Below are 21,239 nucleotides of genomic sequence, written 5' to 3' on the forward strand. Positions count from 1 at the left end.
GTATCTGGAAGACACTAACACTATAAAACACACCCAAGAAGGGAGTCAGTTTCAGGCATCCTGAATTTTGGTTTAAAAGGAGACACAGAGCATGGAACAGACTGTTGCTCTCAGAGGGAAGGTGATGGGTGAGTGTGTGGGTGGTTGTGTGGATGGGAAGAGATAGAAGAACTTCTATGGGTCTATGCATAATAGACAATAGTGTGGTAAGGCCTGGGGCAAGGGGAAGGTTCAGGCTAGAGGGGATCAATGGGGAGGTGATAAATGTTATACTTTAAACAATGAAGATTTTAAAAAATAAAAGGTCTCTTTGGATAAGTGTTTCAACCAAAATCACATAGAACCAGAGCACTAAGGTGAGAGCCAATGTACAGAATCACAGTGTCTGACCTCTGAGATTGGTAATGGAAATATGAGGACTAAATGTTATTAGCAGGAGTCCTTAATTCAGAGGAGGTAGAATGCTTGATGCCTCTTAAAGGATCCCAGGCCACAGGATGCTGGTGACATCTGATGGAACTAAGATGAGGTGGGAACAGGGGAGGGAGTTCCTGAGCATGTACCTGTGCCCTACTGAGGGCAGCATAGAACAGCTGGAGAATAAAGCCCGGTGCTCCCTGTCAGGGTGCATACAGTGTTGATATACATATCTAGGGCTGACCTTCAGCTACTTAGAGATCAGCACAGCTTTGATGCCAGAGGTCACTGCTCTCTGAGAATATGGTTGCAGAGTAGATTACCGGGTGATAGACTTGTTAGAGTAGAAATTGATTTATAGGCGTTATGAAAATTCAGATATCGGGGCTTTTTGGACAAATTACTGAATTACTTGGTAGTATAGAAATGTCTAATCAGTTAGAATTATCACTGGGTGTTATATGCCTCTTCCCTACAGTATCAACTTCTAAAATACTCCCCGATAGTATAGCTTTTTTTTTTCCTGCTACACTGGGTACTTAACAATTTCTTTGAGCTTATTTTTTAAAACAAGAAACCCCACATATGGAACCAGAGTTGTCTTGACCCTTTGACTAAATTAGATGCTTCTAACACTACGATAAAGAATTCGAGCTCCAACCAGAATTGGGCCTTCAAATTCTGTAGAGCTGCCATAGTGGCAATCTGTTAGGGGTCCAGAAAATGCCAAGAAATATGGAATTATACATACTTTGGAAAGTACCTCTCCAGGATAGTGGCACTCCTATTTATATATGAAAGAATTTCGGTTCTCAAGAACTTTACCCATAATAGCACAAACTCACTTTTCCAGGGCTTTAAGGATGCTGTACAGTAAATGGCCTACAATGGTCCAAATGAGTTGGTTAAACAAGCCAGGCTGCTGGATGTGACCCCCTCCATCCAGAAGATCATAGGAGATATCCCATGAATACTGGGAGACTGGCAGGAAATTCCAGAATCTGATAGCATATTACCAATAACATATATACACACACACACCCCCATGGCATATTTGGGAAAAGTTCTTTCATTTATTCCCTTTCTAAACTTTTGGTGTGCAAAGGTGAAGCGTGCTGGAAATCTGGGTTTTTTGGGGGTTGTTCAGGAGGTGAGGCCACAGGTGAGAGCACAGAAGGCTAGGGACAGAGTTTGGAGTCTGGTTGTCATTTGGGAAGAGAGCAGAGCCTTCCAGCATGCTCAGTGGATCTATAACATAGGTCTGACAAGATAGTTTCTTTATAGCCTCAGTCACAGCGAGGGCATAGCTCCTTTTGACTCACTCAAATATAATCATGCTTGATTGTACATATATATTTAAAGACAGCTTGGGAGTCTGTAGCAGAAGTGAAGAGGGTAATTAACTACTGGAAGACAAAAGAAAGCTGAGTAGAAAACAGGGGTTCAGATCACAAAATTTAGACCTGGGGTACTGGACGCTGGGAGATGATTTCATTTCTCTGAGTGGATTGCTGATGTTTTGCCAGATTTCACTGATCCAGCTAATCGGGCTAACTCTCAATAGCAACCTAACAATACTGTGTGATTTCTAACAGACAGCATTTGGGAGCCAGACAGAATAGAGAGGCAATCATGTAATAAAAAGACCTGGCAAATTCCTCAAGTTTTCACTGCCCCTCCCTGTCTCCCTTTGAGGTGACATCCTTCTGTCATCTGTTGTCACAGCACCCTGCCTGGTCCTTTTTGTAGCATATTTGTTAAGGTTCTGTCATATGTCAATTATGCTGTTATTCCATAAGCTTCACAAGATAAGTACCCTATTTTTAATATACTGCATAATGGCCTGGTTATAGCAGGTATTAAATAACTACCAGATAATTCATGGATGGATGAATGCTATCCAAATCAATACAACTTCCAAATTCCTTAAGACGTGTAAGTTTCTGCTTTCTATTCCTAGATGATAATGTCTTTTCTTCTTTTGGCCAAATATTTGCCTATTCTCTTCATTGTAATCAAGAAATCTTGTAATAATACTAACAAAGCTGCCCATGAGAATGTGAAAAAGAGTTAAAGTAAAACCCTGGTTATTTAGAGTGCATGTAAAACGTAATATTTTAGTTAACTATATCCATGATCATTCATATTTTGACTCTTTCTTTTGAAAATCTCTTAAAGATGTATTTGTAAAATTTCCTGTCATGGTAAGAATTCAGATTTGAAGAAAGTCCACAGTTATCATTCAATCAATAACTCAAAAGGTATTTCTTAAGCACCTACTCAGTACATTTGGCTTGAACTAGTTGCAGTGGGAACAGAGGGGAAGTAAGGTTTCACAGATTGGAAAGTTGAGCTTGGGGTACTGTGTGAGTAAACAACACAAGAGAGTGATGTGAGGCTGATGTGGGTGGTCTGGACCATTAATGCCGCAGGGCTTTAGACTTCTTCTAATTCAGACAGGATATAGATCAAATGTGTCCTGATGCCAAGAGAGAAACTTTAATTCTCTTTTAAATATTAATACTTAGTTATAATATCTCCTATCTTTAGCAGAGAATTATAGTGTAGAGCTTGACTTGCCCACTAGCACTTCTTACTCCCCATCAGAGTGTGTTTTTCTCTACAGAAGGTGCTAAACATAGAGCAACTTCTAGTTTGCTATACATTCTATTTAGTCTATGGTCTGCCTTCTCCCATTAGAATGTGGTACCTGAGCCCAGTCCCTAAACCTGGAGGGAAATATGAACAGAATATCATCTACCTCAATGATATACCACTTTAAAGGCAGAGATTGGCACTTATATTATAATCTAATAGATTATATAACATAACTAAAATCCAATAATTGCTAGTTATTTAACAAATAATTTTTCACCAATAACTGGAAAGCTCTGGTCTTTGTGTAAAAGACCTTAGGAAACAAAGGATAAAGAACCTCATCCTCATAAGTCTTATATCTTGGATGCAGAAGAAATAAAATAAAAAGTAAACATAATTACTTATAATTATGTAGTAGGTTAGAAAATGATATGTACTGTGGGAAATAGTAGAGCAGGATTAGGGGGATAGGCAGGAGTTGCCATTTTAAATGGATTAGACAGGATTGATCTGATTAAGAAAGGGGATGTTTGTGCAAAGTTTTGAAGGCAGTGACCAAGTTAGCCTTATGGATAACTGGAGAAGGGGTCAAGAAAAGAGGATATCACAGGACGTAAGATGTGAAACAGGTGGGAGGATGGAAGGACTGGAGGTGGCAGACTGTTGGTGTCTAGATCCTAGAAGAAGTGAGTTAGATTAAAAGACAGGAGGTGATGGTCAGAGAGGGTAATATGGGAAACTGAGATTGTAGAGGGGTTGCAGTTACTGGTAATTACAAGGTCTAAATCTATGATCATGGAAGCAAGTGGTTAAATCAGAGTAGAAGATAAAATAATTGGTGAGGAGAACAAGGAAGTGAGGCATCTAGGTGTTGCAAAGATGATCTGCGTATGTACTTAAGATGCCAAGAACTAACTAGGAGTACTGTTGGGGAGTGTGGTAACAGGCAAAGAGAGAAAGTTCTCTAGAAATGAGAAGGCATCATCCTGGGGCAGTAAATGCCTGCAATAATTCAGAGTTCTGGGCTATATGACCTGAGTACAGAGTGTGAAAGCTGGGAGGGTTTAGAGATGAGAGAGGCAGAAAACCCTGGAAGTGGCAGTGAGAGCTAAGGAGGGCAGCTACCTGCCTCCAGGCCCAGCGTCCTGAAGGCTTGGGGAGACACATCAGCCATTATTCATGAAGTCAGCAAGGGAAGCCCGGACCTCAGGGGAGAGCCAGGGTTCATCAGAGCAAGAAAGAATGGGAAAATTAATAGCAAATTAATACAGGGAATTCTTCTGGAAATGGACTATGAATTTTGGAGAGGACAAGGAGGGGATTCTAGATTATAAAGGCATGCAGATGGGGGAAGAAGAGCCATCTAGGGATAGAGTATGTGGGGGAAATTAGGGCATCTGCAAGTCTCAGACTCCTTGAAGGGACTGTTGTAAACGTGTGGAAGAGAGATTAGTCTTTGTGGACTCAAGGTAGACAGTGGTAGTGAGGCTCTGAGTGGTGAGGGGGAGGGGCAGGTTCTGGGGCTTGATCTGGATTCCTGTGGAAGGTAGGAGGTCTGAGGAAGCCTACTTTAGTTCTGGTTTGACAGGGTTCACTTTACCTGATCTGCTGAGTGGGAGATGGGTTTCTTTGAATGCCTTGGGATCCCCGACTCCAGATGATGAAGCTGACTGCCTGCAGAAGTGCACAATACCTGAGGATTATACCTGAAGGTGGCACAAACCAGCAATATTTTAGAAGTGAAAGGGTTTACCGAAGACTACCTAAAAACTACCTACCTCTTCCTGGGGGAATTTGCTTCTTGCTAAATATAGTTCCATATGTGTAATATGTAAATTATATACACATGTGCAAACACACAACTAAATAAGCAAAACAAAAAGAATTAAGGAACATAATAAAAAATAACTATATTTCAATGTAGAATGTAAAGATCACAACACAAATTTTTAAAAAGTGGAGAGATCATCTACATCTGAAGGGAGCAGAAAGGAATTGATGGCCAAGATATGGAAGTGAGATAAGTATCTAAATTGCATGCTGGAGAACTGGAAGGACTGTAATACAGGGAAATGCCATGAAAGCAGAGAGGAGGCACACATTTTGTTCAGGACACAGGGCATCAGGGGAGAAGTGAAAGAGAACATAAGAGTTAGATATAGGTAGATTTGTTTGAACTTTACTATTCAGGTGGCAGGAAATAAAACACCAAAGGCTTTTTATTGTTTAGTAGGGTAGTAATGTGATATATTAAGGACAGTGTATCTGGCACTAATGCATATATTGAATCTTAGTGGTAGATGACCAAGGTAAAACACTGTGAGAAGTTGTTACAATAAACTAAGGGAGAGATGAATGTAAAGAGATCTAGATAAGGGTAAAGAAGTCTTGGTGATTCACAAGTTGTTGGGATTATGGTATAGGGAGGAGTCAAGGTTCACCACAAAGATTTAAAGCAGAATAACCAGAAAAATAACATAATTAGCAGAAATGTCAGTAAAGTCAGGAAGAGCTACAAATGGATAGGAAGATGGTTTTTACCTGAGACTTACAGATTTGGAAGTTCTAGTGAATCTAAGTGGAAATTCCAGCAGATTGAGAATTCAAGGCAGCAACTTGCATGAGACTTTGGAACTACAGATATTAATTGGTGATCATGTGCAAGAAGGTGAGACATACTAGTAGTCATGTTAATTCATGAAGCCATCAAGATGTAAGAAGATGATTAGTTATGAGGATGGAAGAAGTGATAGAATGTCTACCCACTGTTAAAAGATGGAGGATATTTAAACATTGCTAAATGCTAGCTGCTAAATAAAATTAGGAAATCATTGGTGGCCTCTGAGTGAGTGATTCACTAAACAGATAGAGGGAATGATATTGGCAAAAAGGAAAATTCTTTTCCCTCTGAAAAGAGAACAAAGACAATTTTAGTTTGTTGTGTGTTTTTTGAAGTTATTTAGATACTAGAGGCCCGGTGAACAAAAATTTGTGCACGGGGTGGGGTGGGGGGGGGGGTCCCTCAGCCCGGCCTGTGCCCTCTTGCAGTCTGGAACCCCTTGGGAGATAACAACCTGCTGGCTTAGGCCTGCTCCCGGGTGGCAGATGGCAGGCCCAATCCCTAGGTGCAGCCCCTGGTCGGGCTCAGAGCAGGGCCGACTGGGGAGTTGAGACACCACCCCCTGTCATGCACAGAGCAGGGTGGATTGGGAGGTTGTGATGCCACCCTCAGTCATGCTCAGGGTAGGGCCGATTGGGGGGTTGGGGCACCGCCCCCTGTCACACTCAAGGCAGGGTCGATGGGGAGGTTGCGGCGCCACCCCGTCATGCACAGAGCAGGGCCCATCAGGGGGGTTGGGGCTCCGTACCCTGTCACGCACAGAGCAGGGTCAATCGGGGGGTTGGGGAGCTCCTCCGTGTCACTCACAGAGTAGGGCCGATAGGGGAGTTGGGGCACTGCCCCCTGTCACGCACAGAGCAGGGCCCATCAGGGGGGTTGGGGCTCCGTACCCTGTCACACACAGAGCGGGGTCAATCAGGGGGTTGGGGAGCTACCACGTGTCACTCACAGAGTAGGGCCAATAGGGGAGTTGGGGCACTGCCCCCTGTCACACACAGAGCAGGGCCGATCAGGGGGTTGGGGCGCCGCCACTGTCACACTCAGGGCAGGGCTGATGGGGAGGTTATGGCTGTACCCCATCACACACAGAGCAGGGCCCGTGGAGGGGGTGGGGGATTGGGGCGCCGCACGCTGTCACACACAGAGCCGCAGGGCGATCAGGGGGTTGGGGAGCTCCCCCCTATCAGGCACAGAGCAGGGCCGATCAGGGGGTTGGGGCACCTTCCCCTGTCATGAACAGAGCTGGGCGGATAGGGAGGTTGTAGCCCTGCCCCCTGTCACACACAGAGCCGCAGGGCGATCAGGGGGTTTGGGCGCTGCCCCCTGTCACACTGATCCCAGTACCGGGAGGCCTCGCAGCTCCGCTGATCCTGGTGCTGGGAGGCATATTACCCTTTTACTATATAGGATAGAGGCCTGGTGCATTGGTGGGTGCCGGCTGGTTTGCCCTGAAGGGTGTCCTGGATCAGGGTGGGGGTCCCCACTGGGGTGCCTGGCCAGCCTGGATGAGGGGATGATGGCTGTTTGCAGCTGGTCACACACCCTTCAGGGTGGGGGTCCCCACTGGGCTGCCTGGCCAGTCTGGGTGAGGGGCTGAGGGCTGTTTTCAGGCTGGCGGGTGACTGAAGCTCCCAACTGCTTCTTTTTTTCTTTTCTTTTTTATTCTGGGCCAGCGTTAGCTCTTACTCCAGCTCTTAGGCCTCTGCTGCTGAAAGCAGGTTTCTGGGGTTTTGTTTAGCTTCTATATTTTTAACTATGTTTCACACTGCAAGCTCAGAGGCCGGCAAGGCAGGCGGGGAACGTTGGAGTCCTCCGTCACTGAAGCAAGCATGCCTAATGTTAGTTTCAAGCTGCCTGGCTGCCAGCCGCCATCTTGGCTGGCAGTTAATTTGCATATCGCCCTGATTAGCCAATGGGAAGGGTAGCAGAGGTACGCTAATTACCATGTTCCTCTTTTATTAGATAGGATTCTGGGTAATACAAAGGTATGATTAGGGCCATATCTTAAGTATTCAGACTTGGTAGAAGTGTTTGGGGATTTGAGGAGAAAGAATTAGAATAACTTAATGTGAGAAATGATGATGGCAAGTCAAAGAGATGAAGAAAAGGAAGGCCTCGGGTCTAAGTGAGGCAAGAAAGGAATTTGGAAGAGACACAATCCTTAATATGCCCATGACAGTACCCCATAAAGGCAGCTTCAGATGCTAAGATGTATGCTGTTGCATCACCCCATTTGTGTCTGATCTACTTCTGTTTATTCAACTTCATGTTTAGAATTATTGGGTCAGGAGCCGTCCTTCTGTCCCATGCTGTGGCTCCTCTTGAATTTGTCGCTCATTCTGCTTTTCTTTGGCCTTTGGACCTAAGAACTCTTTCATGGTTTCATGATCCAGTGGCCCCTTTACCTCATGAGAATTCCCCACCACAGTCCTTCACCACAAGAATTCCTAAGGTGAAGGTAGTATGAAGAGGGCATAATCTGGATGATCACATGGCATCTAGTGAGGCAGAAAACCCATCAGCAAAGTGATGAATACATTGTAAATTTTAGTAAAGGCTCTGGTGATAACAAAGATGGAAGAGCATGTTAAATATGAGCTTTGAACTTTAAAGAATAGAGGTTGATACTTTTGGGAGGTAGGGCATGGGGAATAACTCTACAAGCAGCCAGTGAGAACAAGGAGACTAAAGCATTGGTTGAAGATTTACCCAAACAATAATGAACTCTGACAAAGCTGAGTTTTGATGAAGGAGAAATAGGAGTTGGACTGTTTTGCAAAATATGAATAATATGGAACAAGAATTCTATAGTATAATATGGACTAAAGATTAGTTCATGATATAGTGTCAATAATAAATGTCCTGAATTAACCACTTCTAAGGTGGTTTTGTAAGAGAATATCCTTGGTCTTAAGAAGTATACACTGGCCGAAACCGGTTTGGCTCAGTGGATAGAGCATCGGCCTGCGGACTGAAAGGTCCCAGGTTCGATTCCGGTCGAGGGCATGTACCTGGGTTGCGGGCACATCCCCAGTAGGAGATGTGCAGGAGGCAGCTGATCGATGTTTCTCTCTCATCGATGTTTCTAACTCTCTATCTCTCTCCCTTCCTCTCTGTAAAAAATCAATAAAATATATTTAAAAAAAAAAAAAAAGAAGTATACACTGAGGATGATGAAGTAAAGCATTGGAAATTTATATATTTGTATAAGCAAGTACCTAGTAAAATTCCAGCCAATGAAATTAAATGGGGCAATTATTATTAATAATTTAAAATATTATAGAAGATTAAATTTCTATCTTATAAAATATTTAGGTGATAATATTTTTATTATAATTCAGAATTTCCTTTGAGCGCAAAAGTAAAATTTAAAATACTAATTTAAAACAAATTTGATATAATTTAAATCAATAAACTGCATCTACTTAAGGTATCAATCAATGAATTTTGATAGATGTGTGGATGGACCTAGAAACTACCACCACAGTAGGCATACAGAACAATTTCATCCCCCCCAAAATTTGCTTGTGTCTCTTTGCTGACAGTGTTAAAACATAAAACAGTAAATGAGTCTGCATTACTGGGCAGCTGGTATACCTAGCAGAGAGGGTTTTGATGGCCTTTTAAAACTCTATTTTTTTAAAATATGTTTTTATTGATTTCGGAGAGGAAGGGAGAAGGAGAGAGAGAGAGAAACATCAATGATGAGAGAGAATCATTGATTGGCTGTCTCCTGCATGCCCCCTGGGGACTAAACCCACAACCTGGCCATGTGCCCTGACCAGGAATTGAACTGTGATCTCCTGGTTCATAGGTCGATGCTCAACCACTGAGCCATGCCGGCGGGCCTCACATTCTACTTTTTAAAATGTTTTTACAACTCAGTGGATGCATACAGTACATGAACAGGGGGAGCATTTTCCCTACCTCATCAGCAAGGAAACAGAACCTCAGCAAAGTTAAATTATGAAGCCAAGGTCAGAGGACAGGCAGAGAATAGAACAAGCTGCCTGCTGCCCTTTCCAGATTTGGCTTCCAGTGCAGAACTGGAAATTCACAAATGGAAACAGCAACTACAGACATCATTTCAAGTGCTTCTGCATAATTAACATGCAGCCCAGAGCCATCCCCTGGCAAGAGGATGGGGAAACACAGTTGTAAATGGAGAAGTGCTCCCCCATACTGAGCAAGTGCCAACCAATCTAATTCAGGCAGTGGGTGAGATGTTCAGGTTGGGGCTTTGGTGTTAAAACTCAAAGTTTCCTTGTGCATGGAAACAAAATGAGTTCGAAAAGGGCACTGAAGGAAGCATTTAGGGAGGTCTTTGGCACTGAAGACAGAAAATAATCCTACAGGGAGAATCTAACATCTTCATCTACAAAGTGGGACTGATGAGAGAAAAAATAACGACATGCTACTTGTGTGAAAGAATTATCTTGACCTAAATGGGAATTATTATTGAGTCATCACTTAAGAACTTACAATAGTACAATTAGCAAGGGTTTTAAATCACACTTTGGTATAATTATCTTTCTTTATGGTATTTCCTACTGCATATAGTGTTAAAGGGAAAAAAAAGGCTCTAGTCAGACGTGGATTCAAACTTGGTCTCTGTACTTACCAGCTTTATGACTTTGGGATGATACTCCGCCTAACCTTTAGTTCCCCATCTGTTAAATGAGCATAGTAATGCTTTCTTCATAGGATTTTCACAAAGTTTCAATGAGATAATACATATAAAGTGCTTAGAACAGGCCCCCAGAGTAATTACTTAGTAAATTATTATTTTTTATTCTCTCTAATTTTAACCTATTGTATATATATATATTTTATTTTCAAATGGCAGAGTAAAACATAAATAACTTTCTGGTCTTTCAAATGTAATTACAGGAAAAGCAAATGCTAAATGAACTAAAATTCACTTTAGGTTTTAATTTATTTATTTTACTTAGAACAAGTCTTTATAATATAGGGTATTCCTTTGCTGCTCTAATCAGTGCACACCTGTGATGCAACTTCAGCTTTAAAAAATATAATGTAGAAAATGCATTTTTACTATCCTGAGGCATTTCTTTTACCTCCTTAGCTATGGCATTTGTGGTTTTGACATGAATTGCGGTGTGATTTTTTTTGGGGGGTGGGGAGGAGAAAGGACATTCATACCTGCCAAGAGTCGGAGAGGAAAATAGGAAGAGCCCCTGGAACTCTAGTATGTGAGATTAAAAACATTATTCAGAGCAACAGAGTGGGAAACCGGTGAATATTTTGGCTTTTATAAAAAGGGAGTGTGCCTCATAAACAGGACAGATGGAATGTATGGAAAAGTTCCAGTTAAAACAAGACACAAAGCACATGACTAATATTGCTTTTCCAAGTTAGACAAATGCAGTTTTAACCAGACTTTGCCTCAGGGGGGACTCCAGAGCCCTCCCTGAATCTTGAGATTTTGATCCCTTTTGAAGTTCCAAGTCCGAAGTTATACTGAGAGGTGCTGTGTTTTGACCCCCTTCTTTCTTCCCGAGTTTCTCTCACTTTCTAGCAAATTCCCACCAGGTGAGTGAGGGTCAGAAGACAAGCTGATGTGCTCAGGTAAAGGAGCAACTGCAAAACTAAACGTGACCCTCTTCAGGAATGGTTATTGTTGTATGTTGGATACCTGGTTGGCCCACCAAGAGAAACTACATTGTCTAGGAAATAATATAAACTGTAAAGTTATTTTCGTATGTAAATGACAAATATTATTAATACTCTTTTATCTCTTCCTCACATCAATGAATATATATTAAGGTGTAGATAGCATGTAATCTAAAAACAAACAAATTTTAACCAGGTTTCAGCATGATACCTATCCTTCAAAACCTGTCAGGCCCTCCTTAATATGAAGAGACTTCTTCATCACTAACTGGCATTCTCTTTCTCCTGTCACATTTCCTGTCACCTCAGTATGGAGGTGTACACCTGCTGTACAGTATAGTTAATAGTTCCCCCTTTCAACTGTTCTCATGCAGAGCATGAGCTATATAGTCATCCAGTGTATGCTGCAAAGTTTATTAGATAGTATGTAAATGAATAACAATGAGCACCCTTCTTGGGATGGCCTGTTTGAACACAAACGAGTGTCATTAGTGGTTTCTCAGTGATTCTTATTTTAAATTCTGTCATGAACAGCGTTTTGATTTATGCCATCCCAGCCCACTTTAAGTTCTGATTCAAGTCGGGATTGCCTCAAACAGGGCAGGGCAGACGGATGGAATGTGCAGCGGTGCCCCAACATTTCTTAACCTGCCCAATATTAAAAGTGGCTTTTCCCCTCTTTACTTCCCAAAAACCTTTATGCCAAGCATAAAATCCTCCTGGACTCTCATGAATTTTTTGCTATGTAACAAGGGAGGTTGAAACTTGTCTCTGAAACATAAAGATCTATAATAATAAAAGCATAATATGCTAATTAGACTGGACGACCTTCTGGATGAAGCCCAGGTCCTAGGTGCCTGCTGGTGGCCAGAAGGAAGCCTGGATCCTGGGTGCCAGAGGGAAGCTGGTGCTGGCAGCCAGGGGAAGAAAGGCCTACTCTTGCACGAATTTCGTGCATCAGGTCTCTAATTACATATAATAAAAGCCTAATAAACCTGGTTAGTGAGAGGAAAGATAAAGTGCTATTTCTTAACATTGGTAGCATATGTAAGTTCTCAGAAAGAAATTACTCAAACTTATGTGGGGGAGGGAGGGGTCAATTGAAATTTGATTTAGATATGAAAAATAAGGGGGGAAAAGCAAATGCAATTATATTGCTTTGTTCAATAAATGGGTTTTGGAAATGAACATTATTTTAAAATGTAAATAATCAAGAGTTATAAGCCTAAGAAATTAAACTGCCAACTTGATCTCAACTTAGGATATCATTTATTCATTAGACATTTCTTGAGTGTGTTTCAGGCACTAGGCTCAGATTCTGGGCCTAAAGAATACACATAAGCACCTTTCCTCCAAGAACTGCCAGCCTAGTAGCCTTACTTTTCCAAGGAAAGAGAAAAAAATGAAAAACAACAACAACAAAAACCACCTCTTCAAAGTGTATGGTCTATTTCGTGTAAAGTAATGTTCTGCTTTAAATTTGCAAAAAAGCATTTACGTTAATCCTGCTCAAGTCTTCCCCTCATTATCAAAACTTGGGTGAATTTTCCTTACATCAGAAACAGTTCTGAGACACAACCCAGAAAGGGGGCAGCAACTCCATGATGATGTGAGTGGCTCAGACTCCTTTACCTTTTGCCACCTTTAGCATTAGCTTCCAGGAGAAAGGACCTCTTGGGTCTGAAGATGGCTGTTGCTGGTCTAGACATCCTTCCGGACAGCTGGTGCACTATCCCCAGTTGCTCTGAGTTCTGGCCATTAATAGCCCAGAGCTGCCACCTTCTCCAAAGAATTGGCCTTCATCAAAGCAAGCCACATGGCTCAGGGATGTCTGGAGTTTAACCCATCCTCACCTTCTAGCTCTCCTCCACCCCCTGATTGCTCCAACGTAGCATAACATTGTCATACCATTTGTGCTCCAAGTTCTGGGTGGAATCAGGCTGAGGCCCACTTCAACTGCAATTACATCTTTGCTTGGCACCTTGCCTAGTTCTGACCTTCTTACCTCACTTCCCTTTTCAATAAATCACTTGTCAATAATCTCTATCTCAAGTTCTTCCTCTGGGGAGGTAAGACAATGAATGTTTCTCATGATATCCTCATTTCCTCATCTTTTCTTCTAAGTCCCTATATAAGAACTGAACATTATTATACCACCATCTATTCCTCCAAATACAGCTTTAGACTATCAAACCTAATCTCTAGAATAGCTAACAGAAAAGACAAGAAACAAATCCAAGCTGCTTTCCACTAAACATAAATATGGGTGTATGTTTTTCAAGTGCAAGTAGAGGCTAAATTATTTAGATAAACTGGTTTTCCCCATAAAGATACCATTTTCATTTTCATGAGCCGAATGCTTATTTGCTACAAGTTTGAAACAAACGATATGGTAGAAAAGAGGAATACTCCGCTGGGTGTTGCTAAGGAGTAGTACTTTTTGAATGTATAATTTTATAGCAAACTACAATAGTTAAAATGAATTTTTCAATTAATTGTATATGAGCATAGATGAAATATGCATTTGTTGCAAAAAGTATTTTAGTAAGCTGAAGTTTTGCCACAAATACATTAATTTAGTTATATCTGCTTCTTTGTCTATTTCAACAGTAAAATTATATTTCATATATTCTGAATACTAGGTAAAATAGCAAATGAAAAATGCTAATAACTGAAGAATGCGGTTTTGTATTATGTTTATATGAAGTTCAAGGGAAAATAAGTAGGAGGAAGAGAGAAATACCAGAGTTATCCTATTTCCTTGTTCCCTGTGTTTTGAGATACTGCCTCGGGCTCTATCTTCCTCTTAATCCATCTGGAGATTTTCAGAGCTTTCCACCTTTCCTCCCAGGCCCCTTTCCTTAATCCTTATTAAAATTGAATGCTTTTGATTTTATTTCCTGTCCCTGCTTTTCCAAGAAGTATCCCTAACCACCCCTCCCCTCCCTATGTTTTTGTAGGGGCTTTTAGGAAACAGTTCCTCAATCAAAATGTGGAATAACTAGGTAATGGCAAATTATCTATTTATTCGTTGTGATTTTTTAAATCAAATAATAGCATATATTAAATTTCTGTATACAAGAGAGCTTTTAATACTCAGACAATATGTTTTAAAGGTTTCTGTAAAATGTACATGACCATGATACACATCAAGAGCCAGGAATACCCAAAGTTATACTTCAAACTTTATTCTATTAGTGGTTGATTTGCCTAGTTTTGAATGCTATCAAAGTATATTATGGACCCATTATAATAGTGCTTACTTTGTTGTTGTTTTCTCAAGGAAGTAGCTTTTATAATTACCCAAGTTTAATTTAATTTGTAGAGTAAATGTAATTAGGAAGAGAATACTTCCTGGGGAAAAGTGCATTTCTGCTTTTTTCACAAATCATTCTGTCTAGGGGTAACAAGAGAATTTTGAATGATTTATTCTTAATATCAAGGACTACAATATTTATCATTTTTAGTTGTGCCTTCTTCCAGTTAACTGTGGAGATCCTTTAAATTTTGCTGAAATTTTATAGCATCAATTTTAGAACCGAAAAACATCAAAAGTGTTTCCTAAAACTTTCACTGATCTGATCACTTGATTTACAGAAAGATCCCAATCTAAACATTGAACCTTCTATTGTCTTTAAAGTTTTTGGCCATTTTCTTCCTCCTTTCCTTTCTATGGATTAAACACTCTCAAAATAATATGAATAAGCCCATCATCTAAATTAAAGAGCATCCAAGAGAGTGTCATGAGTACACAGTTTCTCAATTTTTGTTTATTCTATCCTGTTAACATTGGGTATTTATTATTGCCTCATGAAATAAGTTAAAGAAGTCATCTCACATATGCCCTAAACATTTAATTCTGGGGAAAAACTCAAAAATTATTCAGATTAAGTCAATGTTCACTTTGCAAATTGTAAACAAAATGAAGGTGTTCTAAGACATTTTCAGAAATCCAATTATAGTCAATAGTCGTGCCAAAATTTTACCTGTGATAGATTGGACTGATGTGTGTATACCTGACTAAGTTAGATCTTAAGAATCATTTTTAAGTAACTAAAATACAGTAACTTTTACCTTAATAACGATTTTTATATATTAGTTATATTTTTAAACCTTTGCCTTTATGACCCAAGTGACTTTATTTTAAAGACAGCCAATTACATTTACAACCAACTTAAAGACACATAATGCCTTCTTTTTTCAAAAGCTAGAATTAAATACACATTTATGTATGAATATATGTATATATCCAATTAACTCATATATTAATTATAATAGCACTACAATAGTCCCATTACTGAGTGTCTACTATACCATAAGTGCTATTCTTGGCATGCATATACTTGCTCATTTCATTTCCTATTGGTATTTTTTATAAGTGGTTACCCCAGTGATACTGTGGAGGAAATGGAGCCCCAGCGAATTTAGGTAACCAGCCTAGGGGCACATAGCTACTATGGAGCAGTGCTATGAAAATCTGGAACTTTGTTCCCAGTATTCATTTAGCAATACTATCTCATCACATTTGTTACCTCCAGTTGTAACAAAATGAGAGAAAAGCAAGACTCACAGCACATGCTTATGAAGGAATAAAATTATCCAGAAAGTACAAACATACTGATGATATGATGTTAAATCCTCCACTGATTTCTGTCAAGGCAGCACATTTTTTAATGACATGTGATTTGTGAGGCACTTAGGACTTTAAAAAAAAAGTATAAAAGAGGGTTCTGAGGCTATGTGGTTTAAAATATTATCCTTCTGCTTCCATTGGCTTAAGAATTTCCAGTACAATCCATTTTAAAAAACTATCCTTAATGAAAACACGGTGCTAGAACGTAAAGAACACGGTCTTTAATGCACAACACTGGACAAATACTGGACAAGAAGCTCCCACTGTCCTAGAGGGAAGAAGAACCACTCAGGCACACCCTCTAATGAAGTGTCAGCAACGACAGCTGCTAGAAACCAACTCTGGAAAGTTGCCTTCCTGTGATGTTGAATCAGGGATGGGGATGAACTGAGTAGACCCAGAGGCTGATGACAAACTGCCGCAAGTGTCAGTAAACAGAAGTCATGTCATACATCGATGTGTGGGCAGTGTAAAGCTTTCTATTTGCACAGAAGTGTGTGTGAGAGAGACAGATACACACACACACACACAGACAGATTCCTAACACATAGTAACAAATAGCCCCATAATAGCATATCCATTTAGTGTAAAGAATTGCTATAATTAGTATAACATTTTTGTGTTAGGTTTTTACTTAATTGCATGTTTTAAAGTTCAAAAAAAATTCCTTAAAATGCTATTTACCAAAGTGTATCTGGCTTGTCTTCTGTAAATTCTAACCATGACACTCTACAGCAATAACATTGGACACTATTCCCCTGGAGTTCAATTTATGGCCTTCCTCTAGTTCTGCAGAACCGTAAGGCCTACCCACCTCCTCCATATCCATTTATGGGATCAATTTCTGGTAGTTCTGTAGACTCTGAGAAATGTCAGCTTAAACCTGGAAAGTATTGACAGAACCAAAGTCTCTATCCCTCGTAGTCATCATCCTTAGGTGTCTAAAGTTTCAGAACAGAGGTTGGCCTAGAGCTTTTTAAAGGACGAAGCCAGAAAGCAGAATACAAAGAAAACACATTTTTGTTCATATATTCATTATTTACCTCATGTGCTATGGAAGTGGGAGCCTAACCTGAACTTGAATTTGGGTTGACCTAGGACAGAGTGAGAAAACCATTACAAACATGAGGAGCAGAGCTGTAGGATCTGCTGCTTCCTTCCAGGAGATTGCAATCTTAACTGCCAGAGCAAAAGTCCTACTGAGTCAGTAAAAGGCTTGGTCAAGTATGATCTGCAATAGCCTTAATTCCATGTTCCAATTGGGTTAAGTTTAAGAGTTGTAAAGAGTTGGTAAAGGTCAAGTTGGGTCTGCAAATGTGCTTGATTTTTCTGGACTTAAACTGGTTTTCTTTCTGGAAACAAGTAAGAAGGTCACTCCCTCTTCTGACTACTTAAAAAATAAGCATCTTTTACAGTTTTGTGCTAAGCCAGTTGGAAGGATTTTAGGCTATTGGAGTCTTCCTAGTTACTAGTAGATGGCCACACTGGTAGTAAAGGGAGCCCAAAACAGTATTTATTTTTTGTCCTTGGAATTCCAGGCCAGTGCATGTATATTAGTGAAGAAGTTTTAGATAATGTATTTTAAAAGTTGATAGAAAGCCAAGGACAAAGGGTGCAAGGGGATACAGAGAGGAGATAATAGAACAGCAGGGATATTAGGGAAGGATACTTGCAGCTTAACTCATTGCTATCTTGGGAGTTACAGGGCAGAGTACTCACTACCACCCCAGTTAGCACCTCTCTGCTCTGATTACTCTCCTACAGTTCCTCTCTCTTCTCACTGCAAACACCTACGCCATACCATCTCCAGGTCTGAACTGTTTTAGCCCTGTTTTCTAGAATGTTTGGGGCAAGCTGAAAAAGGAGAAAAAGAGAAACCAACTGGATGGGGACAGCTAGAGACTTTGTGGGCTCTATTCTCTTTCAAACCATCATGTCCATGTGTGACTGTGCATGCACACAGAGTCTTCTTCCATGCCTATTACATTTTTAAAAGAAACAGGCACAGATGAGAAGAAACAAAGAGGGGTGGCAAAGAGACATACTAGATGTCACTGCCTCAGGGGAACCGTCCCTCTAAAGCAGTGATGGGAAATAGGAGATATCTGTACACTATTAACAATAAAAAATATTTTTTAAAATAAAAATAAAGCAGAGTGAGCATCTCCTCACTATGTTCATAGTGCCCTGATGGTCTCCCCCTTGTGCTTATCACATTGTGTTTCACTGTCTGCTTAAAGAGTTCTCTTCTCACCTGGACTGTGAGGTACTTACAGCCGGCATGTCAATGCTATTTACTGTGTGCCTGTGAGTGAGTTGGACAGTATGCTGTGGTTTCCAGTGTCCTTGGGATATTTCAGAGTAAACAGTAAAGGATAGAATGTAGGAAGCATGTAGGGATAAAATGTGGCTCTGGCTGGTTTGGCTCAATGGATAGAGCATTGCCCTGTGGATTGAAAGGCCGCAGGTTCAATTCTGGTTAAGGGCACATGCACTGGTTGCAGGCTTGATCCCTAGTAGGTGGTGTGCAGGAGGCAGCCAATCAGTGATTCTCTCTCATCATTGATGTTTCTCTCTCTCTCTACCTTTTCCTTACTCTCCAACATCAATAAAAAATATATTTTTTTAAAAAGGATGTGATGATGCCACTAAAAACTCATAATAAAGTAATTTATGACTCATTATTATATTTTATGTGTTTAAGTCTATAATAATGAGCCTCTTTCTAATGGTGTAAGTAGTTTGTGGCTAGAGGAACAAAGGTAAATATTTTCAAAGCACAATTATGTTATTAAAATGTCACAGCCAAGTGTGGGTATCTACGGAAAAGTGAATTGGTCATGAATTAAAGTGGTCCAGTCAGAGTAATTAAATGAACTAAAACAACTCATTCATTTTAACCATTTTACCTTTAAAATACTGAATCATATCTGATTCTGTTATCCTTCAAGTCAAAATAATCAATATTAACACAAATTAATTACAATATATGTCCTTCAAGATTATTTCTCAGGAACGTCATTCACTATGACTCATGTGGATTTTCCTGTTGAGATTGAGGTCTGTATTTGATTATTCTTACAGGAAAAATTCTAGATCCAAAAACACCTCATTGGTTCAGATAATATAAATACCGTGAAACTTCAACACATTAAACACTTTGGAGGCTCCTCCACTATTGGAGGAGAATTCAAGCCAAACCCCAAAACCTAGCTAAAATCGGATTTCTACCACTCTTATTTTCCCCAAATAATAAAACCAAATAACTATCCAGGAAATTAATAGCAATGAGCAGGTTAACTCCTCCCAAAAGAAGTTGTGTATTTTTTGATGTCATGTACTTAAAACTATTGTCATCTTATTTCAGTTTTCAAAAAACATTTTGGTCTAGAACTGTATATACTTCCCAGTAGGAAAATAAGCCATAACCCCTCATTTTGTCTTCCATTTCAGAAAACAGCAGATGTGCATCTTCGAATGCAGCATCCTGCACCAAGTGCCTTGCGCTAGATCCAGAATGTGGATGGTGTGCTCAAGAGGTGTGCCTAATTTTTTTTCTTTCTTTGTTCTTATTTCTCTTTTCTGTTTTTTCTCACAATTGCCCTTCTCTCTAGCATAATTTCATTGCCCTGAAACTCCGTAACCTTGAAGGTGTATCAGGAAAACGATACTGATGAGCATCAGGAAAATTTTATTTGGTTTTATGCCTGGAAACAGCATATCTGGCTGAATATAAAGTATAACCTTTTTATTAGGAAAATTATGGTAATTTTGAAATGAAGTGCAAACCATTTTATGTTTTCCATCTGTTCTATAGAGAAAATTGGCAAACACAGCTAGTAACTTTTGCTTAGGTCAGAAGGCTTTGTGTGAAATTCTTGTTGCAGCTTGGGGCATTCGGTTATATATCCAAGTTGGATCATTGTCTTGTACTTGCTTATTACAGAAAAGCAAGCTAATTTATTGGTCGGTTTAATTTGTTTTATTTGCAATACTTGGAGATAAGTGATTTACCCTATCATAACATTGTATATCAATTCTTTAGTAACTTATGGAAAATGGGGTGCTTTTCTTTTGACATGTGATAGTGTGTACATTTAAATTCTGTGGTATAGAAAATAATTAAGAAATGTTTATTGTTAAAAATTTGTTTTACATCCTAACAAGAGAAACATATCCCAATAACTTCTTAGTAAAATAATTATAATGTATTCCTTCTCTGAAGTAGTTTTGTGGGTGTTGTTGTTGGTAATCTCTAATTAGAACCACCTATTATATAAGTTGTAATGAAGAAGCCATCTGCTAATTTGGGGTGAGACTGCGTAGGTAATTTTGTATTTATTTATGTAGCCCCTGAGAATTGGAACAGATAGATCTTTAATGGCCTTTTGCTTGGGATGAAGAGAAACCTCTAGCTTTACTTCCTCTCATTTAGCTCAAATACTGCACCTACCATCATCTTTCCACCCTCTCCTATTACTGCTTGCTCTTATGCATCCCCAAGGAGGAAAAAAGAAAGGTGAAAAGTAGCAAAAGATAGTGGATGTTATTTTCTTTCATGAAGCAAGGCAAGAAAGTGGTAGGGGAGGGGTTCATGGAACAGTAGCCATGTCTGAAAGTAAGTGCCCCTCCTACTGACAGCCTCAAGGCTTCTGAATGTGGCCTGGGTTTTACCAGTGACAAAATCAGATGTCACTCCAAACTAGAGTTTCTCTGTCAAGAATGCGTCATAGCTTAATGTTTCCTGACCCTAACCCAATACTCCATTTTACATTTTTACTGTATCAATAAGGAAGATCCTTAGAGTCATGGAGTTTGGGCCAACTTGACATCAGTTGCTGAGAACTTTAGTGTATGTAGTTTAGAAGAACTTTCAAAAGATGGTTTGGAAACCCAGTTGTCAGCTAAATGCACCATGCCAGCCATATAGAAGGCCTAGTTCCAAAGGGTTCCTCTCCATCTCACACCTCTGCTGGCACAAAAAATCTGGAGAGTCACAGTTATGTGAGTTGCAATGTCAGTCCTGCCAGAACAGGAGGGATTTTGCGTATTCAGAGGAATGACAGGTCAAATGGAAGGAGGTAAGCCAAGGGAAGAGATGGGTGGCTGCCAGGGCAGAGAAGACAAAACCTGTTTATGCTCTTGATCAAATCCCCATAAAGGGATCTCAGAAAATATTTAGAAATGAATTGGCTGTTCACGTCCCAAAATATTCTATGTACTGAAGGGTAGTCTACGGTAATTTAGAGGTTGAAAAAGCAGGCTCTAAAATGAGATCACCTTGGATACCAATCCCAGTTCCATCAATTTCTACCCATAGTACCATATTAACATGCC

The 21,239-nt window shown here is 40.0% G+C and overlaps 1 protein-coding gene across 2 annotated transcripts in view; it reads left to right on the forward strand.

Annotated features, from left to right (window-relative positions):
• ITGB8 (integrin subunit beta 8) overlaps window positions 1-21,239 on the forward strand; it is a 124,321-nt gene that overhangs the window by 10,071 nt on the left and 93,011 nt on the right. For both annotated transcript variants that reach the window (XM_081101943.1, XM_081101942.1), the window contains exon 2: window positions 19,356-19,441. In XM_081101943.1, the coding sequence (XP_080958069.1) occupies window positions 19,356-19,441 (86 nt within the window). The remainder of the gene's footprint in view (window positions 1-19,355; window positions 19,442-21,239) is intronic.

The sequence above is a fragment of the Myotis nattereri genome (assembly GCF_964212035.1).
Source record: "Myotis nattereri genome assembly, chromosome: 11".
NCBI classification, from domain to species: Eukaryota; Metazoa; Chordata; class Mammalia; order Chiroptera; family Vespertilionidae; genus Myotis; species Myotis nattereri.